The sequence below is a fragment of the Pleurodeles waltl genome, chromosome 2_2 (assembly GCF_031143425.1).
Source record: "Pleurodeles waltl isolate 20211129_DDA chromosome 2_2, aPleWal1.hap1.20221129, whole genome shotgun sequence".
Classification (NCBI taxonomy): Eukaryota; Metazoa; Chordata; class Amphibia; order Caudata; family Salamandridae; genus Pleurodeles; species Pleurodeles waltl.
The window spans coordinates 175,561,350-175,589,279 of record NC_090439.1 but is presented as its reverse complement, the minus strand read 5'-3'; the positions used below and the strand labels follow the sequence as shown (position 1 = coordinate 175,589,279).

Sequence of the window (27,930 nt, the reverse complement as noted above, 5' to 3'; positions counted from 1 at the left end):
TGTAAAATAATGAAATATGCACAAGTTGTGCCATATTTGACTACATTCAGGAAAAGACAACAGTGTTTTGCAGTGACCAATATGCTGGAGAAATGAGAAATGCTTGAACAATATTCAGTGCTCCTGGCAAATTATACTGTTGCTAATGGAATACTCCTTTCCTCCTGTGGTTCCACTGTGCCTTGCAAAGGCTTTGAATTTTCTCTGTGGTCACAAATAAGTCTCTGCCCATCCATTCAGCCTCTTTTGTGTAAACAGGGAAACATGCACAAGTAATGCCAGATCTGAATAAATGGTAACTGTGTGTTGGAGTGAGCAATACATTCGAAAAGCAGGAATAAACAAACAATATTCATTGCTCCTGGCAAATTATAAGTTTGCTACTGGAACACTCCCCTTCTAGAAATCAAAAGTCTCTTTTTCAGTTGGAGGTGAAAATGGAGATGACACTGGAGATGATGGGGAATATTGACCCTCACATTATGATGACATTTTTTATATGAATTTACAAGAGGACAGTGGGTGTGATAATTTTCCTGATACAGGGTTGATTTTACCCCTTTGGCCACCAACTGAAGAGAGTGCTTCCTTTGCAGTAGTCCTCAGAAGTGATGTAGAGGTCCTAAATCTACAACTTCGCTCTTTTGAGATTAAAATAAATGTGCTTACTTAAAGTTTTCAGCCTGGACAGACTTCTTCTGAGCTCTTTCCAAATTCAATGAAGCTTTAACCAGCACCCTTATGGATTCTTAGTACAAACCTTGCTCCTGCCCTCCAGTAAACAGGCAAGTGGCCAGATGTCACAGACTGGTGCCTTGTGACTTGCATTGTCCTACTCTCACTGTACATTTTAATTAATTCCCCATGTCCCTCCCCCTGACTGTGAGTTAAAAAGGATTGAGGTGTTTGGAAAACATTTGTTCTTTTTGGCAAGTCTAGCCTTAAGGTTGATCAGTGCAAGATGCCTTCTAAACCATTACCTGCATGTCCTATTGGATTGGTTAGTTAAATCTTGTTGGCAGTCCTGGAATATTTTAGGGACTTGTTGGCTCAAACCATTCAAAGTGGTCAGGATGATTTGCAATATTCTGGAAACCTCTATGCAAGCGATCAGCACTAGTGTGGTGCATTGTTGTCTTATATGAATGAGATCCAGAGGCTTTTCATGAGCTGTACAGGCATCCCTCATAGATATGCCTTTTGGTGGATCCTACCGTTTTGGTAGTTGTTTCCTATCTTGATGACTGGCTGCTGAGGTGTGTTCACCAAAGTCAGCTGTAGGAAACCTCCAGATAACAATGAAACTCCTAACACTGCTGGGGTTCTCGTTCAACAAGGCAAAGTCACACCGAGTCCTTTGCAGAAACGTCTTTTTATAAGAGATGTTCTAGACACGACGCCTTTCCTTCACTGCAAAGAATCCAGGACATTTGGGCTTTGATTCTGATGTTTTAGCCGTGGTCCCGGATCTCAGGGAGAGCAGCTCTGAGGCTTGTTGGTCTCATTCACCCTGTTTGTCCAGTTTGCTGGGTGGCAACATGTTCTTACTTATATTCAATATGCTAACAGATATCAGTGTAATATTAGTGACCACAAAACAAGTGGTCACTTTGTTCAAGGTTACCTATAGTGATGACTTTAGTGCATCAGCAGTAATGTAAAAAAAAACAAATAAAACAAGCTTCATCAGTTTGGAATGCCTCAACATAGATAACACCTAACAGCCATAGCTGCAATGCCAGTAGCATCATGTAAACATATTAGTAATAAATCTCCTTACTGCAGCATGAGTCAAACCTTCAAAAATCAGCTTTAAGCATATTTTGGAAATTCAGCCATGTTTCTTCAAAAAACAACTTGTGATTCCTGAAATCACACATTGTTTTAGACATATATGAATAAAACAAAACACAACCTTCTCATTTAGTAGGCTGGGCTAGTAAAAACAGAGATACATGCTGGTAGCTGGGGAATTACTAACAGCTCACAAGCTGCCCCTTGGAGAATCTGGTGCAGAATAATTGTATTGCCTCAAGAATAGATTAGAGTATTTTAGGGCCTTTAGTTTAGTGCTTAACAATTGTTTGTTCATTATGTCAAACGTGCTTAAAGCCAACAAATATACTATATAAGCATAGTGAATAATGGTGAGAGCCTACTTGCAAAGCTTTATCTGGATCAGAATGATCTGGATGAGCAAGTATATCACTCTGAATCCCATTTGGGATCTCAGAAGAATTTTCACTTTGTCTGACCATTGTAGTAAGTGTAGTGTTTCTGGAAGCGACTTTAACTGCAGATTCCTTCCATTAGAATATTATTCCCCAGGCATCAGCTTGAATATGGAAAATCATGAGCAGTACCTCTGCACGCTGGTAGATGGTGCCAACAGCTCCATGTCAAAGGTCGTCCATGCCATATGTGTGGTGCTTATATAGGTGCAACCACTAACATCAGTTCCATTCTTTCCGCACCAACAGTTGCGGATCTGGCGAGCTACTTAGTTTTTTTTTTTTTTAATTGACCGTCTTTTTCTTGTCTTTTTTAAAGCCCTTTTTTTCCAGTATGCAGGGAATCATGTCTCTTCAGAACCCTAAAGGTTTCAAACTTTCTTCGGGGAATGCCACAGTCTGATATCTGTCTCAGATTCCCATTTGGTCTGCCTGTGGTGACTAGGGTCAGGCCACAACTACACGGCCTGCGCAGACTCCCTTTTAATGCTTCAGAAGGCAATACATGAGTGGGCGATAAAGTTCCTTGTGGGGCACTGCCAAAAGTTTCTGCTTCGTTCCTGCATCCGAGGACGGTCTCAGTCCCACGGCTGCTTAGGGGCCCGTTCCTGGAGACATACCCCTGATGGGTATTCATCAAAATCCAGATCTTCATGGGATAAGTCCAAGAAGAAAAAGAAGTTGACGCAATATTTGACTTGTCAGCACCCATCCAAATTCCTGGAAGTAGCTCAAGACTGCCCCTGTGCCTCTAGGTCTTGCTCCCACACACCTTCTACAGTGTGGGTGCCGGATCCATCTGTGCAGTTCCCAGATGTCCTGGAGCGACTCCTGCCCATCTTCATGAGTATAACCAGACTATGTTACACGTCTTCAAGCAGTTGTCTTCCTCAGGAGCGCCTTTGGATGTCAAGAAATCGGGGGACAAGGGGCAGTACTCCAATTGGGTTCCGACCAGCGGGCTCTCTGCTGAGGCTTTTTCAACCCTCAGGTTCTGCCCCTGGAACTGGACCAACCCTGGTCCCAAGCCTCATTCTAGCTCCACGCCTCCTGCTGGCATGGTGCCGCTACTGACATCACCGATGCTGCATAATGAACCAGTTGTCCTTTCCTACTCGTAAAATAGTCAGTCTAACATTGAAACTGGCACCACAACTACCTTTTGGCTCTTACACAGTCTTATGCTGGCACCACAACAACCTTTTGGCTCTTATACAGTCAATGGTTGCTGAATTTGGGGAGGCGGTGAAGCACATGGTCTTTGGCTGCACACATAAACCCAAGTTTAACCTGAAGAGAACATGCATGAGGAGTAGGGCAACACCAGTTAGCTAGACACATTTCCTGACAGACATTTAGGCCCTCATTACTACCCTGGCGGTCGGTGTTAAAGCGGCAGTAATACCACCAACAGGCCGGCAGCAAAAAAAATGGAATTACGACCATGGCGGAAACTGCCAACATAGACAGCCACTTTGACACTCCAACCGCCACAGCGTTGGAAACAAACACTGCGGTGTTAACCGCCAACAGACAGGTGGAACCCAATGTACCGCCCACTGTATTACAACAGGCCTATCCACCACCTTTTCCAGGACGGTACCAACGCCATCAAAAGCATGGTGGAAACAGGACTTGGGACGGAAACCACTCACCTCTCAACACCCAACGAGTAACCAGGATGCCATGGAGCCCGAGTTACAGGTCTTGCCCCAGTTGGTCTACCTCCTCTTCTACCAGGAGCAACAAAGACTCTGGTGATGACCACGGTGAGTACTGCACCTAGCACACAGGGGAGGGGGAGGAAAGAGAGAGTCACACACGCAACACCCCCACCCACCCCCACAACAACATACACACATATACATGCAGCAACATTACATTTACAGCCCGTCACCCCCTGGAAGAACGCAAGGACAAAATGAAATGATTGTAAAGAGTGTAATCATCGAAAAATCAGATAGGCCAAGATAACTTTAAATCATCAGTATATACGCTTATGTACAGCAACTACACAAGTCCGGATAGTGTACCAATCATTGTCCGTGGACCACTGGTCCCAAAATGCATGGGCGAAGCCCACACATGATACCTGACTTGAAACTGAGAGAACACTGCTGGTGCATCAGATAAAAAATAAACAGGCACCTCAGGGGAAGGGGGAGGGGGCGCACCTCAGCCGGATGAACAGACGACACCACTGCTCCACGAGGGGGCCCCATGCCCACTGCTTTATCCTGGGGAGTGCAATGCCACAGTCTCTCAAGACTCAAGTGGGTGGGTTGCCCACTGCTCTATCCTTTGGAGTGCAAAGCCACAGTTTCTCAAGTCTCTCAAGTGGGTGGATTGCCCACTGCTCTGTCCTTTGGAGTGCAAAGCCACAGTCTCTCAAGTCTCTCAAGTGGGTGGGTTGCCCACTGCTTTATCCTGGGGTGTGCAAAGTCACAGTCTCTCAAGTCTCTCAATTGGGCGCACTGCCCACTGCTTTATCCTGGGAAGTGCAAAGCCATAGTCTCAAGTTGTTGGCATGTTCCACTGGTTCTGGAGGGGGCTTGGTGCCCACAGGGCTTCATCCTGCCAAGGACTGTGTGAGTGGATGCTGTTCTCCACTGGTTCTGGAGGGGGCTTTGTGCCCAGAGTGCTTCATCCTGCCAAGGACTGTGTGAGTGGATGCTGTTTTCCACTGGTTCTGGAGGGGGCTTTGTGCCCAGAGTGCTTCATCCTGCCAAGGACTGTGTAAGTGGATGCCGTTCTCCACTGGTTCTTGAGGGGGCTTTGTGCCCAGAGTGCTTCATCCTGCCAAGGGCTGGGGTAGTGGATGCTTTTCTCCACTGGTTCTGGAGGGGGCTTTGTGCCTACAGTGATTCGTCAGGCCAAGGACTGTGTGAGTCGATGTTGTTCTCCACTGGTTTTGGAGGGGGCTTTGTGCCCAGAGTGCTTCACAAGCAGTGTGGCAGGTCCCATCCCCTCACCCGGGTGTGTGTGCCACAAGATTGCCTTGGAACAGGTAGCATGATACTCCATGGAGGCAGAGACACGCTCCACCCTGCTGCGACTTTGCCTGCCACCTACTGGTACAAACAGTGCTGGGTGTCGTGCCTCAAGTAGTCTGTGCATGGTCCAGGACGTCTCCTCCAGCCTCGGATGTCTGTCCACTGGGAATGTTAGCCATGTCGGCTGTGGTGGCACTATCTGAGCACGTCGCGGGTCTGGTGGCGGTGGTTGCGGCGGTATCTTTGGCAGAGATGCTGCCGGTGGTGAATGTGTTAGCACCTGTGGAGGGAAACAGCAGGACGTCTCCTGCAGCCTCAGACGGCTGCCTACTGGGGATGATGCTAGGGACTGTTGCTGAAGCCGCAGACGTGCAGGTGGTGGTGTCCACTGTCTTACAGGTTGCTGTTCTGGTTGCCAGAGGGGGTGACTCTAGTCCCTCAGCCGGAGGCTCCGTGCCCTGTCCTGACATCCCTTTGCCCTTGTGTCCCTTCCCCACCTTGGATGTCGCTGCTGGTCCCTTGGCACTGTCCCCTTTTGGCTTGGAGGAGGCCTTCCTGGGTGGTTGGTGCGGCTTCTCCCTACGGCATGCGGGCACCTTCTTCATCTTGGCAGGTGGCGGAATGGGCTGATCCTTAGCCTCGCTAGGTGGCACACTGGCAGCCCTGATGGGTGCCACCCGCGATGTGACCGGACTTGCTGAGACCACAGTGCTGGAGGATTTGGTGGCTGAGGTGCTAGGCTGGGACTTGGACATCCTGGCCCTAGGGAAAGGACTGGGGGGGGGGAGTGTAGGGAAGAGGTCAATATTAGCCAGGAAAAGTTTTTTAGACACACTGGGACGGGAAGATGGAGGGGGTTTGGGAGTGCAGGAAGAGGGAGTGGTTGTAGGAGGTGTACATCTGCTGAATTTGGGTGAAGGTGCATGGGCCGGAGGCTGTTGTGAGGTGGATGTCTGTTGGGTGGGTGTGTGCCTGCATTTGTGTAGTTTAGGAGGAGGGCTCACAGACACACTGGGAGAGGACACAAGGGACGTGTGCATGATAGCGGGGGTGGTGAGTGCACGTGAGAAGTGTGTGGTGATGGGTGTGCTGGTGATGGTGGTAGTGGCTGAGGATGTAGTGCATGCAGGTGTGAGTGGAGATGAGACTGGGAGGGAGGAGGAGGACGTGGAGGAGGAGGACACCGTGGGGGCAGTGGATGCTGGTGTGTCTGCATGGGTATGGTGCTTGTGTGAGAGCCTGTGAGATGTGTGGTGCTTATGTTTGCCGGAGCTACTTTTGTGTTTTGATTTGGGTGAATGCTGGTCTGATGGTGTGCTTGGGATAGGCTGAGGTAGAGGGGATTGGGTCTGGGTATTGGAAGTTGGCGGGGGAGGCTGGACACAGGGACAATGGCTGCCATCAGTGCTGAGGCCAGAGCCTGAAATGCTCTCTGTTGGGCAGCCAAACCAGAATGAATGCCCTCCAGGTATGCATTTGTTTGCGGCAAATGCCTCTCGACACCCTGGATGGCATTCAAAATGGTTGATTGCCCAACAGAGAGGGATCTCAGGAAGTCAATAGCCTCCTCACTGAGGGCAGCAGGGCTGACTGGGGCAGGGCCTGAGGTGCCTGGGGCGAAGGAGATGCCCACCCTCCTGGGTGAGCGGGCACAGGAAACACAATGAGGTTCTGCTGGGAGGGTGGTGCTGGTAGGGGGGGTGACGGATGTACCTGTTGTTGCGGTGTTCCCAGAGGTGCCCGCCACCTCAAGGGAGCTCCCATCAGAGGAGGAGTCGCTGTCGCTGGTGTCTGCTCCTGTCCCCGTCGTGGAGCTCCCCTCGCCCTCCGTCCCACTGGTGCCTTCAGACTCTGTAAATTCACCCTCCAGGGCCATGTGGGTGGCAGCTCCCTCCTGCTCCGATGCCAATGCTCCTCCGCCAGATGATGCTAATGCACACAGGGACAGGGTGACAAAACAAAAAGGGGGGAAGACATAAGAGACACATGGTAAATGCCTGCAACACCACTACTGTTGGCGGACACAACACACAGGGAGCATACCTATGCACTAGCGCATGCACTAACAGTGCAGGGGAAAAGCACATGCCCATGCCTAGACCCATGTAATGCACAGCTGGAACCCATAGGAGCCTGACTAGGTGTAGAGGGCAACTAGCACCTTTGGGGTTGGAGTGCCACTGAGCCTGCCTAACAGTGGATGTACCTTGGTGTGTCTGCCCTGCCCTGGGGGAACCCACAGCCCACTGCTTCCACCCAGACACCTCGTCAAGCGCGCTGAGTCAGCTGAATAAGACTGTACTCACCCCTTGTGGCTGATGTGATGCCCTCAAGTGCCCATCCAATTCAGGATATGCCACCGCCAGGATCTGGTACATCAAGGGGGTCATGGTGCGACGGGCACCCCTTCCACGTTGGGAGGCCATCCCCAGCTGGCCATCTGCCATCTTCTTGCTCCAGCAGCGCAGGTCCTTCCACATTTTCCTGCAGTGGGTGCTCCGTCTATGGTAGACCCCCAGGGTCTGCACTTCCTTGGCGATGGCACGCCAAATACCCTTCTTCTGGTGGGCGCTGACCTAGTGGAATAGTGAAGTAAAAATGGATGTTACCCCCCCGCCCAGTTCTACACACTCATTGGCCACAAACCTCCCACCCTGGGCCAGAAAAATATGCACTTACCATCCTCACATGCTGGCCTGTGCCCCCACCCCCGTCTCTTCCATCCCGACACTCCATACATTCATGTGCCATCTACCATGCACACAGTTTACTCACCTGTTTGTCTGGTGGACCGTAGAGTTGCGTGTACTGGGGGAGGACCCCATCCACCAGTTTCTCCAACTCCTCCACCGTGAAGGCAGGGGCCCTTTCCCCAGACACTGAAGCCATTGTCGCTTCCAGACTCAGGTCACAGCGGCACTTGCAGTGTAGGTCCTCTCCTGTTGAAGGTCATGTATCAAGTGAGTGAACAGATAGAAAATGGCGGTCACATCCGCGTCGGTGCGTACCTTCACCAACGGCGTACATCGTCATTGGCTCCTGGAACCCTTAGGGCCCAATGAAAACCAATGCTGAAGTGCACAGTGGTCTTCGACCGCCTACCGCGACGCAGAACAACGCCAGCGCAGTTACCTCATTTCCCCTTGTCACTCCTTACAGGTCAGGCAGCCACCATTTCAGGTGGCCACATGGCAGGCCAACTAACTGCAGACAGACAAAGGCACACGAAGAATAGTTCATGATTGTGCGAAACAAACTTGTGAAACCTATGTGGTGTATGACCCTCTGCTCACCCCTCCATAGGGCACGTCTGCTGGGGCAGGTGATGAGATGGCGGCATCCTCCGGTGTACAGACCCCTAGTGGACCTGTCGACAATGGAAGACAGACACATCATTATCACATACAGACTTGATTGTGCCACAATCCAGGAACTGTTTGCCCAGTTGGAGCCAGACCTGATGTCAGCTATCCGCCATCCCATAGGAATCCCCCCTGTAGTGCAGGTCCTGTCAGTACTCCATTTCCTGGCCAGTGGGTCCTTTTAAACAACAGTGGCCATGGCATCAGGGATGTCACAGCCAGTGTTCTCTAACGTGTTGTCCAGAGTGTTGTCTGCCCTGCTGAAACACATGCGCAGCTACGTCGTGTTCCCTCAGGTGGAGGATTTGCCCTCAATGAAAGATGACTTCTATGCCCTGGGACATATCCCCAATATCATTGGTGCCATTGATGGTACACATGTGGCATTTGTGCACCCCCCGGCAGGAATGAACAGGTGTACAGAAACCGCAAAAGCTGCCATTCAATGAATGTGCAGATGGTGTGTTTGGCTGACCAGTACATCACCCATGTGAATACCAAGTGTCCTGGCTCTGTGCATGACGCTTACATTTTGAGGAATAGCAGCATCCCTTATGTGATGGGGCAACTCCAGAGGCACAGTGTGTGGCTAATAGGTGAGCCCAAGGTCCCCACACAGTTTAAATAGGTGTCTGGGTACGGGAGAGCCCCTAATGTTTGGAGGATGTCTAACAGTTGTCCCTCGATATTTGCAGGTGACTCAGATTACCCCAACCTGTCATGGCTACTGACCCCAGTGAGGAATCCCAGGACAAGGGCAGAGGAATGCTACAATGAGGCACATGGGCAAACTAGGAGGATAATAGAGCGTGCCTTCGGCCTCCTGAAAGCCAGGCTCCGGTGCCTCCATCTGACAGGTGGGTCCCTATACTACTCACCGAAGAAGGTGTGCCAGATAATCGTGGCATGCTGTGTGTTGCACAACCTGGCTTTGCGATGCCAGGTGCCTTTTCTGCAGGAGGATGGGCCTGATGCTGGTGTTGTGGCAGCTGTGGACATTGAAGAAGAGGAGGCAGAAGAAGAAGATGTAGACAACCAAAACATCATCATCATGCAATACTTCCAGTGAGACAGAGGTAAGAGGATGGCACTGCTTCTCACATCTCATACTACTGTAGGACATTGCATAGCTCTGCATTTTTACCTCTGTGTATGGACCATGACATGTCACTTTGGCTTTCCATTTCACAGATCTGGGTCCCACTTTGTGCCCTCTGCTATGTTTACTGCTGCCCAACAACTGTGTTACATTGGTATGTGTACAGGAACATTGACATTGCTATATTTACGAAAGGTTGCAATTACACATTTGTAAAAGTACAGACTGACTCCAGATTGATTTGTGATTCAAGGGTGTTTATTTCAGTGCTAAAAAGTGGAGGGGTGTGTGCAATGGGCTGGGGTGATGGTGGAGGAATGTCCAAGGTAGAGTCCAGTCTCTTGGTCCCACAGGTGCATTGTCCAAGGGGGCATAGGAAGGGGAGCAATGGCAGTTTAAGGTGGACAGGGTGACAAAGTGGGACAGAAGGATGACAATCAGGAGAGTCTTATTTCCTGGCGGGGGTCTTGGCAATGTTCTCTGTCTTGTTCCTGGATCTCAGGGGACCATTTGCGGTGTGGTTCTCCTTCTGCAGGGGTTGGGGTGCTGGTGGCCTGTTGGTCCTGTGGCGGGGCCTCCTGTCCACTAGTTCCGGCAGAGGTGGAGGGCTGTTCATCGTTCAGGCTAGTGTCAGGGGCCCGTTTGTGTGCCACTGTGTCCCTCATGGTGTTGGCCAGGTCTGCCAGCACCCCTGCAATGGTGATCAGGGTGGTGTTGATGGACTTCAAGTCCTCTCTGATCCCCAGGTAGTGTTCGTCCTGCAGCCACTGGGTCTCCTGAAACTTGGCCAGTACCGTGCCCATGGTCTCCTGGGAATTATGATACGCTCTCATGATGTTGGAGAGTGCCTTGTGGAGAGTGGGTTCCCTGGGCCTGTCCTCCCCCTGTCGCACAGCAGTCCTCCCAGTTTCCCTGTTATCCTGTGCCTCTGTCCCCTGAACCGTGTGCCCACTGCCACTGACCCCCTGGTCCCTGATTTTCTTGAGTTGGTGGGTTTGCCTGGGGTCTCTGTAGTGTTGGACACACTGCTGATTGATGTGTCCTGGGACAGAGGGATGGGCCCGCTGGGTTGGTGATGTGGTGGTGTCTCCTGAGGGGGGAGGTTCAGTGGTGGTTTGTGACTCTGGCAGGGGAACCGACTGTCGTCATTGTGGGCGTCTTCTGTGGGGGGACTGGATATGTCTGGCACCTCCTGTCCGGTGACGTTGGGTATGGGTCCTGTTGGGGTGTAAATGCATAGTTTTACTATCTGTGTGTGTCATCTTGTGCATTGGGTGAGTTACCCTCTACTCCTCTGCTTGTTTTGTTGTGTTTGCCATTGTGTGATTAGTGTTTTGGGGTCTGTGTGGGTGTCTGTACTGGACATGCTTTGGCAATGGGTGTCCATGCTTTGGTGCTGCATGCAGGGCTTGGTATTGGTATGGCTGGGTTGTGATAGTGGGGCAAATGTGAGGTGGTGGAGTGATGGGGGTGAGGGTGGGGGTATTTGATGGCATGCAGGTGGGGTAGGGGGGATATGGTAATAAAGATATGACTTACCAGAGTCCAGTCCTCCTGCTACTCCTGCGAGGCCCTCAGGATGCAGTATTGCCAAGACTTGCTCCTCCCATGTTGTTAGTTGTGGGGGAGGATGGTGTCTGGATACCACGGACGCACCTTCCCCCGTAGGTCGTTCGACCTCTTCCTGATGTCATCCCGTGTTCTTGGATGCTGTCCCACTGCGTTGACCCTGTTGACGATTCTCCGCCATAGCTCCATCTTCCTAGCAAGGGAGGTGTGCTGCACTGTTATCCGAAAAGCTGTGGCTCTGTCCGGATGATTTCCTCCACCATGACCCTGAGCTCCTCCTCAGAAAACCTGGGGTGTCTTTGAGGTGCCATGATGTGGTGTGGGTGACGTGTGAGGGGATGTTTGTTGTGCAGTGGGAAATGTGTTGGTGTGTGTTGTTTGAGGTGGGTAGACGTATGCGTGATGGTGTGGTGTGCTAGTGGATGCTGGTGTAATGTTAGCTATTCTTTCTCTGTGCTTCTTCACAAATATGTCGTTGTAAGGGTTTGTGGGTAATGTGGGTGTGTGTTTTATAGTGGTGTTAGTGTGCGGTGTGTGTATGTGTGTCAGGTGTGTGTATTTCGATTTGTCCAGTGTGATTGTGTTTTGTAAATGTGTGTGTATTTTGAGCGCGGCGGTGTGTACCGCCAATGGATTACCGCGGTTGAAAGACCGCTGCGTTGATTTGTGGGTCGTGATAGTGTGGGCGTATTCTTGTTGGTGTGACGGTGTGGGTTTTGGTATTGCCAGTTTATCACTGACCTTTGGTGTGACGGACTTGCGTGGGTGTCTGTATAGTGGTGGAATCCGAGATGTGGGTCCTAATACCTGTAGCTGTTTTCCGCCGCGGCCATGGTATGTTGGCGGCCTTCAGCACGGCGGTAAGTGGGATTTACCACCAGGGTTGTAATGAGGCCTTAGTCTTTCCACCTGGTCCAGCCACCAAGAATAGTGCATCTTTTGCAGTGGTGATCAGACAGGCAGAGATGATACCCTTAAGTTCTAGCTTACGGTGGTGGAAGTGAAACCAAATTTATTGATGGAGGTACTTAGGTTGAGACAGATAATCTCCGAACCCATGCTCCCATTTAATGAGGCACTTATGAACATTCTCCTATGGGCCTGATCCAAGCCCTGTTCAGGTGTTCCAGTAAATCAGCAAGTGGCATACCGCCATCGCCTGGTTCAGGCGGTCCCTACATACCTGACTCAGCAAGGTTTCCCCACTGCCCCCACCAGCTTGGGCGTGCTGTTGGTAAATACTGCTTGTCTTCCGGGCTGTTATTCTCACACATTGTGGAATTCAGTGGTGCAGGTGCTTCCCCTGGTTCCGGGATAGGCCCAGTTGATTCTTACCAAGCCATCTCTTATGGCTGGGACACAACAGTATTCACAGTAAAGTGTGGATTGGACACCACTGATTCCATTGGCAGGGCAATGGGTTCCACAGTGGCTCTCAGATATCGTGCTTGGTTGCACTCCTCTGGCTCTTCAGGAGATATCCAATAGAGCCTTATAGACAAGCCCTTCAATAGCTCGCGACTGGTCACAAGGTATATGTAGCGCTGGAGTGCTTTAAGGACAGCAGCGTCACTCCTTAGGACTGACTTCTGCCCTTTGCCCGCAGCATTCCTCCGTTCATCCTTCCCGTGACTACAGTAGAAGATTTCAGTCTTGCCAATACCACTCATATCCGCATGGCCAGCAGCCTCCCCAGACCTTTTGTGGCAGAGGTAGGGGCTTCCACAGGCCCCATGGACAGCAAGGGCACCATTCTTCCCTGCTTTCCATCTTTACCGCTGATCCCCTGCCAAACCTCTTTTAAACATCCTCCCCGGCACACATCCAACCCATAGGAGGTAGGATAGAGCACTTTCTACCTGTATGGCAGGCAGTCACATTGGACAAATGAGAGCTATAGATTGTGCAGGGGAGGTACACACTTCTATTGCTCGAAACACCACCTCCAATTCCACTGTCTGTACAATGTTTGTCAGAGGATCATCTGGCCTTTTTACACCATACATTGCTGACCTCTCAGGCTTCAGACTTTCAAGACAATCTTTCTGCTGGCCATCACAATGGCCCAGAGGATGAGCCAGCTCCAGGCTCTTTTGGTCCAACCTCCATATACTATAATCTTCCAAGATGCACAGGTTCTCAAAACACGTGCCTCCTTCCTACCCAAGGTAATGACTCCCTTCCATATCAGTCAAGCGATCACCTTTCTGGCATTCTTTGCTCCACCTCACCCTCTCAGAAAGAAGAGAGGCTCCATTGTTTGGTTCCCAAGAGAGCCCTTAGTTTTTATACTGATTGTACCAAGGACCACCAACTGAATGATCTGCTTTTTGTTGGATTTCCTGGAGTAAGGAAGAGTAAATCTCTTGAGTACGCATTGGCGAGGAAGCACCCTCCAGAAGACTTGAGGGATCACTCTGCCTGAGTCAAGGCTGCAACTACTGCGGTAGTCCCTGTCTCTTTATTTGGCCAGGCAGCCATGTGGGCTTCTCTTCATACTTTCATGAAGCACTACTGCCTGGATGGCCAGGTCAGTCGAGAGGGGAAGTTTGCCTGGTTAGTCCTGCAAGACTTCTTGATTTAAGTCAGTTTGCAGCCTCTCTGCCGAGGTGTTTATTGGTGTTTTATCTATTCTATGATAAGGAATCTGAGGTTAGAGGTCTCCTCCAGGAGAAGTTACCTGTAGTAACTCCTTTTTTCGTAGAGACTCTATCTGTCCGCAGATTCCTTACCAACCCTACTGTCCTTCCCACTCTGTGAATTGCACTTCCTCATATGGAAGGTTCTATCAGATCCAGCACACTGGTAACCAACATTCTGATATGGCTCAGTGTCTGTGGGCACGGAATATGTGAACAACATTTATGTGGAACTGATGGCTCCATCTACCACTGCGCAGAGGTAATGCTCAAGATTTTACAGATCCAGTCTGATGTCTGGGGAATATACTAAGGTAAGGAATCTGAATTTAGAAAGAGTTTCTAACAGAAAAGCGTAACCAAAAGTAAGTAATTTGTTCTTCAGGGAAACCTTTATGCATTAGCTCATCAATAATAAGTAGGATTTTTTTCTGGACATTCTTATAAAACTGAATCAAGATAGCCATGAGCTGTTTAAAGTGCAGATATAGTCAGCTGTAGAATTGCAGTCCTCAGTTTAATTACAGGGAAACCTAGTAGCCTTCGCAAGAAAAATATGTCAATGAAAAAACTAAATCAAGCAGACCCTTGCCTACCATTTAATTATGATCCACAATTCCCACGCAATAAGACATTTTTAATTTAAAAATCTCCCTTGTTATCAATATACAATTTTTTTAAAACATTTTTTTGATGTTCACAGGGGAAAAGGAAAAAGATATTGACATTCACAATAGCTGTTTCTTTCTCAAGTTATACTGAGTAAGTCTTCCCAGTAATTAGCGCACAGGATAGTGTAGTGACTTGTTACATAAATGTATATGCAGAGAAAAATCTTAACATATCTAAGAAATCCACTCCCAGGATAATGGAATTCTGTATGGTTCAAAAAGATAAAGAAAAAAGGAGAGAAACAAGGAGAAAATATATCAACATGAACATACCCCCCGCCCTAAACCCAAGTAATCTGTGTAATGCAATTGGATAGACTGTTTCATTTTGTGGGAGTGCCTTAAGGGGAGAGGCATGGGGTCCACGAGGGGGCCACATGGAGTCGTGATCTCACCGAGTGCACAGGTCGGATCGGTTATGTAGCATAAGTTCAGTGACTTTTCAGGGGGATAGTCAAGGAAATGTATTTGATTCTGGTCAGTCTCAGGGGATGCTTTGGCTCTTGTCTGCCTGAGGCCAGAATTTTTCAAAAAGGGCATCTCATTCGATGGTTATTGGTTGTTTCCTGAGTCCACGATATTCCTCACTGCCCTTCAATTGTGCTCCAGTGTATAACTTTCTCACGCCACCGAGTCACTAACGGGGCCCAGGGGGATTTCCTCCACCTAGTGATTTGTCACTTAGCTAGCAAAAGTGCTAAATCCACAAAGCAGGATAGGGTCTTGGAGGTTTTGGGGTGCAGATACAATTCTAATAGTGTTGCACTGAAGTCCAGTGGGAGGGGTCCCAGCTATATCCACTAGAACAGTGTGTATGTCCGACCAGTAAACCTGCAAGGAAGAGCATGATGATAGCATATATACTAGATCTGCTGGGTTGGTTTGACACTTGGGACATCTACAGTGCGCTGCAGGGTAGATTTTATGTATCTTGAGTGGCGTGAAATGAGCTCTGTGTAACAATGTAAATTGGATGAATTTGAATCAGGAATTACGGTAATTTTGGTGGTGTACTCAAGGGTAAAGTGCCTGTCTTTGTCATTCACACCTCGACCTAGGTCTTCTTCCCACCGAGCCGAGGGAGGAGCCAGGGAAATATGTAGATGTGTGCGTAGGCCTCTGTACAGCCACTTCACGAGTTGATGACCACTACCCATCTTGTTCACTGTGTGCACAATAGAGTGTGTCTCTGGTTCCACCCCCATTGGTGCCCAGTGCTTGCAAATACATAATGTATAATTTATTGGTGAGTAGCAAGCTCCCAGTCAAGACACATGTCCCCAACCGTATGGATACCCACTAACCTCCCAGACTCCAGCCCAGCAGCCGTGATTGGGCCCACCGGTGTCTGCAGTCCCCTCAGTGGTATGTTGGGTGCGTACGAGGAGGGGGGTACTGTATAGTTCAGTGTCTGATTCCACTATGTAAGTGAATGGCTTATGAGTGGCAATAGAGGGGCGAGTGACTCCTGGTAATAAGTGTGTTCAGTTTTCTTGTATGCAGCATATGTAGTGTGAAGTCTATTTCAGTAAGGTGGAGCCCGCAAGCCAATTACACAACTGCTGCAACTGGCCTGCTTAACAATAAGTTTGGAAGTCCTGGGGCGACCAGAACCCCCCCGCCCAACCCCCCCCCCCCCTTCCCTGTCGGTGGCAGTTGTAATTTGGCCAGTCTCACTTTGTGCCTGCCTGATCACCAAACTAGGTCTATAAGTAAAGAATGAAGCTGTTTGAAGCAAGACACCAGCAACAGTATGGGCAGGTTTACAAAAAAGTATAAGAGGTGAGGCAGCATCACCAGCTTTGAGAGGGCAAACCAGCTGCTGCTGAAAGGGGCACTGTGACCCAAAACCGTATCTGGTTGCAGAGAGAGGTAATTGCCTTGGTACGTTTACCCTCTAGTAGGTCTGTGGTGGTCCTGTATATCTGTACCCCAATGTAGTGAAACGCTTGTGGGGCTATGTGTATTGTGTGTGGGCCCAGTGGCAACACATCCCCAAGGAGGCAGTCACGGAAGGCAAAGGCATGAGATTTGGCTTGGTTCACAGGTAGGCCAGAGAGATTCCTAAATAATTGTAAGTAGGGTGGCTAGAGGTGTGAGGTCCATAGTGTAGTCTCCTACATGTAATTATATAGTCTGCATACAGTGACACTGCATGTTGACGGGGTCCCTGTAGAATGCACCAGCCAGCTGCCGACTGTCTAACACTTTGTGCTAGAGGGTCTATCGCCAATAAAAAGGAGAGGAGACAGTGGACAACCCTGCCTGGTGCCACAAGAAATGGAATAGCTGGAAGGAATGTGGGGGCTGATGCGTGCCCCTCCCCATGGCGTTAGTATATAGAAGATTGATCCATTTAATAGGTTGGAGGTATGAAAGATGAGCAGAAGACAACAAGCAAACATCATTGCCAGTAGGATGCAAGATCTGATAGAGACTTCTAGCCGCAGATTTCCTTAATGTAGAATTATCCCTAGGTGTCAGACTGGATCCGGAATATTTTTTGTGAGCAGTACCCCTGCGGGGCTGGTAGGTGGCATTGTTTGGCTCCACATGACATCAGTGGTGTCGTCCACGCCAGAAGTGATGTTTGCAGTGCCCCATGCCAGTCTGCCCAGACCCGGAAAAGAGCTATCCCTAGTCGTTTTTTTACTACCTTTTTTTACATTTTGTGAACTCTTTTTAAGGTGGTTTTCTCCTTGTCTGGCAGGGATGTCCTTCAGAAAGGCTGGCTCCAACCCCTGAGGCGCCTATAACTGATTGATGTTGATGATGGACCCACACCTTGTAGGCCTTTGGTGCCTCGTTCCCAATGATGACCCAAAGGCCTGTGCTGATTGCCGCTCCATGAACCCAAAAGCCTTGAGGGAGTGATCCCTCAAGTTTCTGGCAGCTCGACATGTGATCCAAATTCTGAATGAGAGGAAGGTGCAGGGATTGATTGCAGAGCCCAAGATCTTTGCTGCTTTCAAAGTTAACCCAGAAGAAAAAGAAGAAGTTGAGGAGATCTTTGACTTCATCATGCATCGAGGCCTGGCCATGCGCCTCTTATATGTTCAGCCCATTACCTCCGGCGTGCCTTCGAGCCCCAAGGTTTCAGAAGAGACCCCCCCTCTGGTGCCGGGCTGACTGCTACGGAGTTGACACTAGTAGGGTCCCTTGGATCCATTCCTAGATCAGGACCAATGTCGGTCATACCATGTCAACCTTCTCAGGTGCTGGCTCCGATGCCCCTATCGGCCTTCTGCGGTGCTGCCCCAATCCTCATTCCCAACTCCAAAAGGGTGTCAACTGATGCTGCCTATGGCACCAAGTGGAACCATACTATCCAGGCTGAAGCCTCAGTCCAATTCGTACAGGCTAGGGCTTAGGGAGTATTGGTAGGGCTCACTGGACCCTGAAGAATACCCTTTGCAATGTTGGTGCGAAGGGCAGACGATGTCCTGGACCTCAGTCTACCCTCCGTGGCAGTCAAGCCACTCCCGATAATCAAAGTCCTCACTGATGTCCTACTGGGGACATAGTCCAAACCCAACACAGGGGCTCCTGTGAGCAGGATGATTGCCAGCCACCATCGCCTCACTCCAGCGGAACCCCAACTTCCTCACCCAACACCCTACCATAGAGAGCTTTGTGGTCCAAGCCTCTACTTTCCATGTAAATCATGGTGCATTCCCTACCACACCCCTGGATAGTGGATCCAAGAGGCTGGGCACTTTGGGAAAACAAGATGTTTTCATTCACCAGCCTGGCCTTGTCCATAAACACCACATGCCTTTTTGGCTGCTACTTCCACACCTTGTGGGACACATTGGCACAGGTGCTGCCAGCAGTCCTGGAGGAGGCCCAGGCCATACTCTCTTAGGCTGTGGTCAATGGGAGAGATGTAGGGACTTAAGCCATATGCTGTGGACTTAACACGACTGACTCACTGGGCAGAGCTGTTTTATTGACAGTGGCCTTGAGGTGCCACTGCTGGTTGAGTACAGCTATTTGTTTGAGGGTGTCCTATCCTCTCTTGTGGACATTCACTTTGATAGCTCCTGTCTCTAAAAGGCAAGGCAGATTTGGTGCTGGAGCACTTCAAAGACAGCAGGGCTATGGCCAGCTCCTTGGGCAATTCTGTGGCCCCTCGTCACCCTCAATCTGCCTTTCGCTCCTTTCATATTCACAGATGGGGTTTCCAGCCCTGCCTTTACCTTCACAGCCGCCATGCTGCACATGCTCCCTAGGCTCTGCGTGGCTGAGGCGAGATACCAACAGACCTCATAGGTCGGGCAGCCAGCGGTCAAGTCAGTCAACCACCCCTCGGCAGCCACACCCTCCAAACCATTCTAATCTGCCCTTATACCATATGGACATCCAGTTGAGTTGGTGGCAGGATACACCATCACCTGCCCCACTTGCAGTCCATAACATTGGACACATGGGTTTTGTGAATTGTCTGAAGAGGCTACTCCCTCCCCTTTGTGACTACTCTTCACCCATGCCACCATCGTATGACAGGCTGACGGAGGATCACCTATCCCTTCCCCACCAGGAAGTCACAGCTCTTTTGGCCAAGGGAGCCAGAGAGAGGGTGCTGAAGCCAGAAGTGGGTTGCATTTTCTATTTCTGCTACTTTCTGGTGCCAAAAAAGGACAGAAACCTTTGTCCCCTCAATTATTTCCTCAAGAAGGAGAAGATCAGAATGCTCATGATAGCTCAGGTCCTGTCTTCCCTGGTTCCAAAAAACTGAATGGTAGCATTGAACTTACATAACATTTCCTACTTCTGCATTCTCATGCTACCTGCCCACAGGCATTCACGGAAGGCCAAAAGCAGTTTCAGTTTACTGTGCTCCTTTTTGGCCTTACCAGTACTGCTCGGGTGGTCACCAAGGTGATGGCTGTGGTTGCAGCTCATCTGCAGAGATTAGGGATGCCAGTCTTCCTCTTTCTCGAACACTGGTTGTTGAAAGCGAGCTAGCCCCAGACTGTTGTCTCTCATCTTCAGATTACAGCGGACCTCTTGCATTCGCTACGGTTCACTATCAGCGTGCTGAAGTCATCCTCCCGAATGGTGAGTCCTGGATATTCAGGCTGATACCGGTGTTTCAGCCTCTATCTTGTATTTCGGTGAGGGAGACTTTGAGGCTGTTGCGAATCATGGCTTCCGGCATCCTGTTCGTAACACTTCGTGTTCATAACACTTGCACGTTGGCCTGTCGGGCTCTGCAGTGGGACCTGAAGTTCCAATGGGCACAGCAACAGGGGAGTCTCTCCAACATGGTCAAGATCTCGAAGGGAGCTGCGAAAGATCTGCAGTTGTGGCTAACAAACTGCAAATGAGTCAGCGGCATGCCCCTCTCCCGTCCCCAACCAGATCTGACAGTAGTGACAGATGTATCACTCCTGGAATAGGGTAGCCATCTGGAAGAGATGGAGATCAGAAGCCTCTGGCTCCTGCAGAATCCAGACTCCACATCAACCAGTTGGTGCTCCAAAATATCAGATTGGCATAGAAAGACTTTCTACTCTCCATCAAGGGAAGGCTAGTGCAGGTCTTAACAGACAGCACCACCGCCATGTGGTACTGCAAAAAACAGGGCGTGTGTGATCATGGACCCTTTGTCAAAAGGCCCTGCTCTTCTGGACATGGCTGGAACATGCGGGCATATCTCTGGTGGTTCAACACCTGGTGGGTTCATTGAACACAAGGTTGGATGAACTCAGTGGACAATGCCTAGCAGACCATAAATGATGTCTCCAACCGGAAGTTGCGCAAGGTCTTTTTCAGCAGTGGGAAGTTCCTTGGTTAGATCTGTTCACCTCTACCAAGAACGCCAGTCACCACTTTTGCATGCTGGAGTTTCCAAGGCGGCTCTCACGCGGAGACGCTTTCCACCAATACCACTCGTGCCCAAAGTTCTCAAGAAGATCTAGAACAACCAGGCCCAAGTCATACTTCTGACTCTGGACTGGGCACAGAAAGTCTAGTATTCCGAGATCTTGAGCATGGCTATCAGTCCTCCGATCAGGCTGCCCATTTGGGAGGATCTTGTGTCACAGCAGCAGAGGAAGGTTCTCCACACAAACCTGTCTAGTCTCCACCTTCTTGCAAGGAGATTGAACGGTGATAGTTGACAGCTTTTGGACTTCCTCCTGAAGTCTGCAATGTCATCTTAGCAGCCTGGTATCCCTCCACCAAGATGGTATACACCTGCTGTTGGAAAGAATTTTTGGCAAGGTATGCAGAAAAACACATTGATACCTTTTTTGCCTCTCTTTTATCAAGCTCTTCTTTTCATTCTCTCTCTTACCCAGCAGGGCTCTGTTCTGGGCACTCATAAAGGCTATCTCTGCTTTTTGTGGTTGCCTGACTTGTCTTCCCTCTTCGAGTCCCCTGGTGTGCATAGGTTTCTGAAAGGTATTGTTTATCTCTTTCCTCCTTCGCCATTTATCATGTCTCAGAGGGACCTTAAGTTTGTGTTAACTTGTTCTTAAACTTTTTTATGTGTACTCCCTTTGAGCCACTTCAGAATTGTCCCCTCAGGCTCCTTACGATCAAGACAGCCTTCCTCGTGGCGATAACATCTGCCCGAAGAATCGGTGAGCTTCAGGCTTTATCATCCAAGCCTCCATACCCCTTCGTTCAGCCTGAAAAACTGGTGCTTCACACTGGGGTCTAATTTCTATCAAAAGTGTTCACTCCATTTCAAGTAGGCCAGTCTGTCCCCATGCCTACCTTTTACGCTCCTCTACATGCCTTTAAAGAAGAGGAGCAACTTCACTGTCTGGACCCAAAAAGACCTCTGTTGTTCTGCCTTGACCACACAAAAGAGTTCCAGATGAATGACCAACTCTAAGTGGGGTATGTTGGAGCGAAGAAAGGATGGGCCGTGCAGAAGCAGACCATCTCCTGATGGGTTGTACTATGCATTAAAATCTCCTACGCACTGGCCAAAAAGCTGTCCCTTGAGGGCTTGCAAGCTCATTCCACCAAAGCAAAAGCTGTGGCCGCTGCATTAGCATGCAGAGTTTGGGTCAGAACATCTGCCAGGCAGCAATGTGAACCTCATTGCACATGTTCACTACACACTACTTCCTGGGCATTCAGGTCTGTCAGGATGGGCCTTTTGCCAGTTTGATCCTGCAGGACTTCCTCATCTGAAATTGGTCTGCAGACCCACCTCAGAGATGGTATTGCTTGGGTATTCATTCTGAGGTAAGGGATCTGTGGCTAGAAGTCTCTATCAGATGAACAAGTTACTTGCCTTTAGAAATGCCTTATCTGTTACAGATTATGGGGGTCATTCCTACCCTGGCGGTCTGAGACCGCCAGGGTAGGGGACGGAGGAAGCACCGCCAACAGGCTGGCGGTGCTTCTGGGGCTATTCTGACCGCGGCGGTAAAGCCGCGGTCAGAAAAGGGAAGCAGGCGGTTTCCCACCGGCTTCCCGCTGCCCCTGTGAATCCTCCACGGCGGCGCTGCAAGCAGCACCGACATGGGGATTCCGACCCCCTTACCGCCAGCCTGGTTCTGGCGGTTTTCACCGCCAGACCCTGGCTGGCGGGAACGGGTGTTGTGGGGCCCCTGGGGGCCCCTGCAGTGCCCATGCCACTTGCATGGGCACTGCAGGGGCCCCCTAACAGGGCCCCATATTGATTTTCAGTGTCTGCTTAGCAGACACTGAAAATCGCGACGGGTGCAACTGCACCCGTCGCACACCAGCAACTCCGCCGGCTCCATTCGGAGCCGGCTTCCTCGTTGCTGGTGCTTTCCCGCTGGGCGGGCGGGCGGCCTTTTGGCGGTCACCCGCGAGCCCAGCGGGAAAGACAGAATGACCGCCGCGGTCTTTTGACCGCGGTACGGTCTTCTGGCGGTTCCCGCCAGGCGGGCGGCGACTGCCGCCCGCCAAGGTCGGAATGACCGCCTATATCTAGCTGCAGATTTCTTACCGACCCACCCATCCAACCCGCTCTGTGAACAGATTTCTAGGGACAGAGCTATTACCATTTAAGGTCACTAGTTTTCCACACCAGTGGTGAGTGTTCTTTGTGGCTCCACACTCCTGGCGTGAAAAGTCGCAAAAAGAAAATTACGTCAGCGCACCGCCTTCATAGACACATGAACATCACTTCCGGCATGTACGACAATGACATCACGTGGAGCCAAATGTCACCTGCTACCGGCACACAGTGGTACTACTCACGAAAAATCTTCCTTATTCAGTCTGATGCGTTGGGATAATTCAAAGGTAAGAAATCTGCTGCTAGATATAGTCTCTGCTAGATAAGGCGTTTGAGAAGGTAAGTAACTTATTCGCCATTAGTATGCTGATCCAAGGATAAGTAGAAGTGACAGCTGTTTTTGGTTGATCACCACTGTTAAAGGTTTAATTTAGTTGTGAGGAACTAATCGCAGAGCAGCATGAATCATTACCAGTGATATTCCCAGGGACTCTTCCATTAAGCATTTTGGAAGAAGATTTGAAGTATGGCAGAATTGTGTGGCCCGTGAAGCAGGAAGTAAGAATAATAAATAGGGAATGTTCTATCCCCAAAGCCTTGTAATCCTTCATGATGCTTGATAATCATAATGATATCCCATCTTTGTGTTAATCTTCACCAATAATCACTATGGACTTGAGTCTATTAGGTGACTGGTTATTAAACAGGAATTCTTATTCTACAATTAAGGTCTCAGAATGTAATGTTGGGGAAATAGACTGCCACCACCACCATATAAAACCTTTTTCCAATTGGCATCTTTGTGATGTGCGTGACTAACCACAAAGTTATATACAAACACATTCACTTCTTAAGATTGAGAGTGAGCATAAAATTGGCATTAATAAACCAGAATTCATGTGTTCTTTGGTAGGCTTAGAGGGAAGCTATTCAAATATTGTACAATTCTGAATTATCTATATTTTCATCACCAAGCCAATTCTTTTGCAAGTTAAGGATGCCAAATTGTTGAACAAAACTAATGAAACGTTTGTTAGCTAAAGGTCTACTTGGGCTTGGGACATTCCATGACACGATGAAGAATTTGACTTCACACAGCTAGGACTTTTGACAATTAAGACATTGAAGATTCTGGCAACAACGCCCAATTATTTGCTTCTATACTATTGTCACAAAGATGTGTCCAATGCGGTTTTGGAAAAGGCATTCCAAATAGATACAGCCTTATTCACTCTAGGACACACTAGTGCATCTCAAAATGGTGTGCATTTTAGAACTTAAAGGGCCAGATGTAGGTAGGTTTCATTTTCCGAGTTGCAAATTGGGAGTACTAGCGACTCGAAATTTGCAACTCGCAAAATGAAATGCAGAAAGGTGTCTCAGACACCTTCTGCGACTCGCTATGGGGTCGCAAACACCCACCTCATGAATATTAATGAGGTGGGTCGCATTTTGCGACCCCATAGTGAGTCTAGGCACTCACAGGGATGGTGGCCTGCTGGAGACAGCAGACCACCATGTCCGTGACTGCTTTTTGAATAAAGCTGTTTTTTTAAATCTTTTTGCAGCCCGTTTTCCTTAAAGGAAAACGAGCTGCAAAAAGAAAAAACTACGAAACCATTTAGTTTCATTTTTTTCAGAGTAGGCAGTGGTCCATAGGACCACTGCCTGCTCTGAAAAAATATTTTCAATGGCATTCACAAAGGGGAAGGGGTCCCATGGGGACCCCTTCCCTTTTGCGAATGAATTACCATCCACTTCAAGTGGATGGTAACTGCGAGTTGGTTTGCGACCGCATTCGCGGTCCCAAACCAACTCTGCATGGCGATGCGGTCGCAAATAGGAAGGGAACACCCCTTCCTATTTGCGAGTCGCAGCCACAAATTACGACTCGCAATTTGCGGTTGTGCATCGCGTTAGGCCTTTTGCGCCTCCCAAACTGCATTTTTCGCCGTTCTTCCTACATCTCGCCCAAAATGTCTTCTTAGAACTGTCTTGCCTTTCATAGCCATTACTACCAATGAGTTATTTTCTGTCTCTGTAAGCCCACTTGACCCCCAAAACCTATGTTTTGACACCAAAATGAAGTATATAGGTCTCATGGTTCCTAAAATCTTACATCATCACTGCAACACATCTGCAATTTTTTAAAATGCCGTAAAGAAAATAATCGGCCAGATCAGCAATGTCTACCTAAGCTAAATTAGTTCTCTAATGATCCAAAAGCACAAGTCAAAAAAGAAAATCTTTGGACAACAATTTTTGTATGTAGGTATATCAGGGGGCCTGGATTATCGGAACACCTATTACAGTCTGGTGCCCCCTATCAAATAAGCAACTAATGTCCTTCTCAGAAACTTAATTTTGTTAAAGAGTATCATCATACTGATGTGCTTAAAAGCGTGAGAACTAACAGCTTAATGCATCTCGTAGTATCGAAAGGTAAAGATAACCACAATTTCAGTGACCCTGGAAAGAAAATCTTCAGTACAAACATCTAAAGGTCTTCCTTGTGCTTCTCACAGTTCTCTAATAGCTTGTTGACCATATCTAAGATTGTCATCTCTTTTCCTCGCTCTCGTAAGTGATAGAGTGTCTGAAAAAGAAGGGCTAAAAATAATTTCTAATTTGCTAGAATTTAAATTCTTTTTGCCTACAGGGCAAAATCAGAACAGTATCAGTATTGCTTTCCTCCTTTAGTGTTTAGAATATGGTATCCAACCTATTGAGCAGACAGCCTCCTTATAAATATGAGTAGGAAATTAATACTTTGAGCTTGTTTAAAGGAAAGAATAACATGACAAATATATACTAGTAGTGTGTATTTTCGATGGTCAGGAGTTGTGTCTCTTCGAGTGATTGACTTCCTCATCAAATAATGGGGGGTGTGGTGTTTGTGCCCATGACAGTTTTCAAAGATGCTGTTCGAAAGTTCACTCATTAATTTAATCAACATTAAACTTGGGATATGCCAGAATTTTCAACTGTATAGTAAAGGTTGTCACAAAATCATGTTCACAAGTAAGTTATGTGCTAGTTCGGATAGCGATAGTGACGGTTCACTGGTGTTCAAAAGCTGCTCTAGAGATGTGTGTTTATAAATCCGACTGATAGCTTCATAACCTTTACCATAACTTTACAGCGCTGGAATTGGCCGCACAGGTGTACTGGTTACCATGGAAACTGCCATGTGTTTAATTGAAAGCAACCAACCTGTTTATCCATTGGATATTGTGCGGCAGATGAGAGACCAGCGTGCCATGATGGTGCAAACATCTGTAAGTAAACATAACAAAAATGCAGTGCTGTAGTTCATTAGTCCTTGCTTCCTAGGCTCCTACTGCTGTCATCAAATTTGTGTGTGCTTGTAACTTAAAGGCCTGCAAGTTACCTTGTCTTCGTCATTGTCTACAAATGTACAGTATGAATTAATTAGGCAATTTGACTTGCATTAAGATTTGTTTACAGCAATTTCTTAACTGTTTAACCCCTTAACTGATGAGGCTTCTCCACCCCAGTACTGAGGCCTTGTTTGGCTATTAGTGGTACTTGGTGCTTACGCCTCTATAACCTTTATTCAACGGAAGGTATCTACTCCAAATGTTTATTCTTTCTTCCTAGCATCATGAGGATCTTAAATATACCCAGGGTGTATGGATTCCCATGGAAGAGGTTGAGAATATGGACAAAATACAGCTAAATTTAGGTGGGGTGGGGGGGGGAGGGAAATGGCAAAGGGTGCTCCACAAAAAGTGTTCTTTTTTCCTCTAAAAATGGCATAAACTAAAGATTTTATTCTGGGCTAAAATCACCATCTTCCCAGCTTTTAGGAACATGCAGAGCTATATCAGAAAACCAATTCTTTTATCACAGGCTTGGCATTTTCCTAAGACGAAGCTCATTTTTCCAAATTTTGTTCTTTCAACCTATTTCCAGTTTGTGGTGATAACATGGTTGAAATCCCATGGCTGATGCTAGAAATCTATATATTTCTGAAATGTAAACAAAACTCTGAATGTATCAAGGGGTCATCTATGTAGATTCTTCAAGTTTTTTTTTCCAAAGGAGCTTACTTGAAATTATTTTTTTTTATTAAAAATGAGTCGTAAAAAACAACAATTTTCTACAATGTTTTCATCTGTAAATTCTTGTTGTGACAGCCAATTTAAAAAAGCAATACACCGTTAAGACTGCTAGACCCCTCTGGTTGCAGGGATATATAGTGTTCGTTGGTTGCTCCAAGAATCTGAGGTACCAAGAGCCAACAAATGAGCTGCACCTAAAAATGTTTTTCATTGTATACTGAATATAGAGCAATTCATATGGTACAATATAAAAGTAAGAAATGGTTATTGTAGGAAAGTGCCTCTTAGACATGGTCATCCCTCCACATGCACTTTTTGCCTGGATTCTGTTGCAATATTGACTGGAATTGCACTGGGTCCCTTCTAAACAGGTCCCAAGTGCCAGATCTCTTTCCCCAAAACTGCACAGTCCTTTTCCCTGATAGGCAAACTTTTAGCTACCACTATAAGTCCCTATTAAATGGTATCCCTGTTAACTAGGGCATGGGGTACTAAAGGAAGGCCCATGGGGGCTACAGTACGAATTGTACCACCCCCAGGGATCCCCTCACTAAGTGCACCCAGTGCTGCTTTCGCAGGCTGCGTGTCTTGGTGCAGAACTAAAATGAAAACCTGACATAGCACACAGCCTGTGTGCCCGACCCCTTTTACACAGCATGCACTTTATGTAAGTCACCCCTATAGCATGCCTTCCAGCCCTAAAGGCAGGGTGCATTGTATTAAAAGTGAGGGCATACCTGCTTGAGCAGATATGGCCCGGCTATGTCTTTGTCGATTCTCAGATATAGTGAATGAACAGGGAAGTCATTTTATGTACATGTGCTGGACACTGGTCATTAAGAATTCCCCAGCTACATGATGGCTTCACTGAAAATAGGGATGTGTAGTATCAAGATCCTTGTATTAATAAACCCTCACTTAATCCAGTGATGGATTTATTAATACATGAACTCAGAGGGCCCTTTAGAGGTGTCCCCATAAAACCTACCAAATCCTAGCTTGGCCACTGGCTGGTCAAAACCAGAGCAGCCACCTTAGAAAGAACTCTGGCACCCTGCCTGCTCTGGGCAGAGGTGTGACCTCCTCTCCCAGACAGGATGTACATTCCAGGGTGGGGAGCTTCAAAGGCCTTGGCACCTTTGTAATGCGACCCAGGTCTCTCCTTATGGTGGAGATAATCATCCCCCTGTCCTGACCCCACTTTTGCGACAGCACAGGTGTGAAAATTAGTTAAATTAGGAGGACTGACCACTTCATGCCACTCCCACTTCTAAGGTGGATGAGTTGAAGTGGGCTTTACTTTTTAAGCTCCTCCTTCTTGTTTGGAAGG

The 27,930-nt window shown here is 48.3% G+C and overlaps 1 protein-coding gene across 5 annotated transcripts in view; it reads left to right on the top strand.

Moving 5' to 3' along the window:
- The window catches only part of PTPN3 (protein tyrosine phosphatase non-receptor type 3), a 1,694,656-nt gene that overhangs the window by 1,648,899 nt on the left and 17,827 nt on the right, over positions 1 to 27,930 (top strand). For all 5 annotated transcript variants that reach the window (XM_069219598.1, XM_069219596.1, XM_069219595.1 and 2 more), the window contains one exon: positions 25,658 to 25,793. In XM_069219598.1, the coding sequence (XP_069075699.1) occupies positions 25,658 to 25,793 (136 nt within the window). The remainder of the gene's footprint in view (positions 1 to 25,657; positions 25,794 to 27,930) is intronic.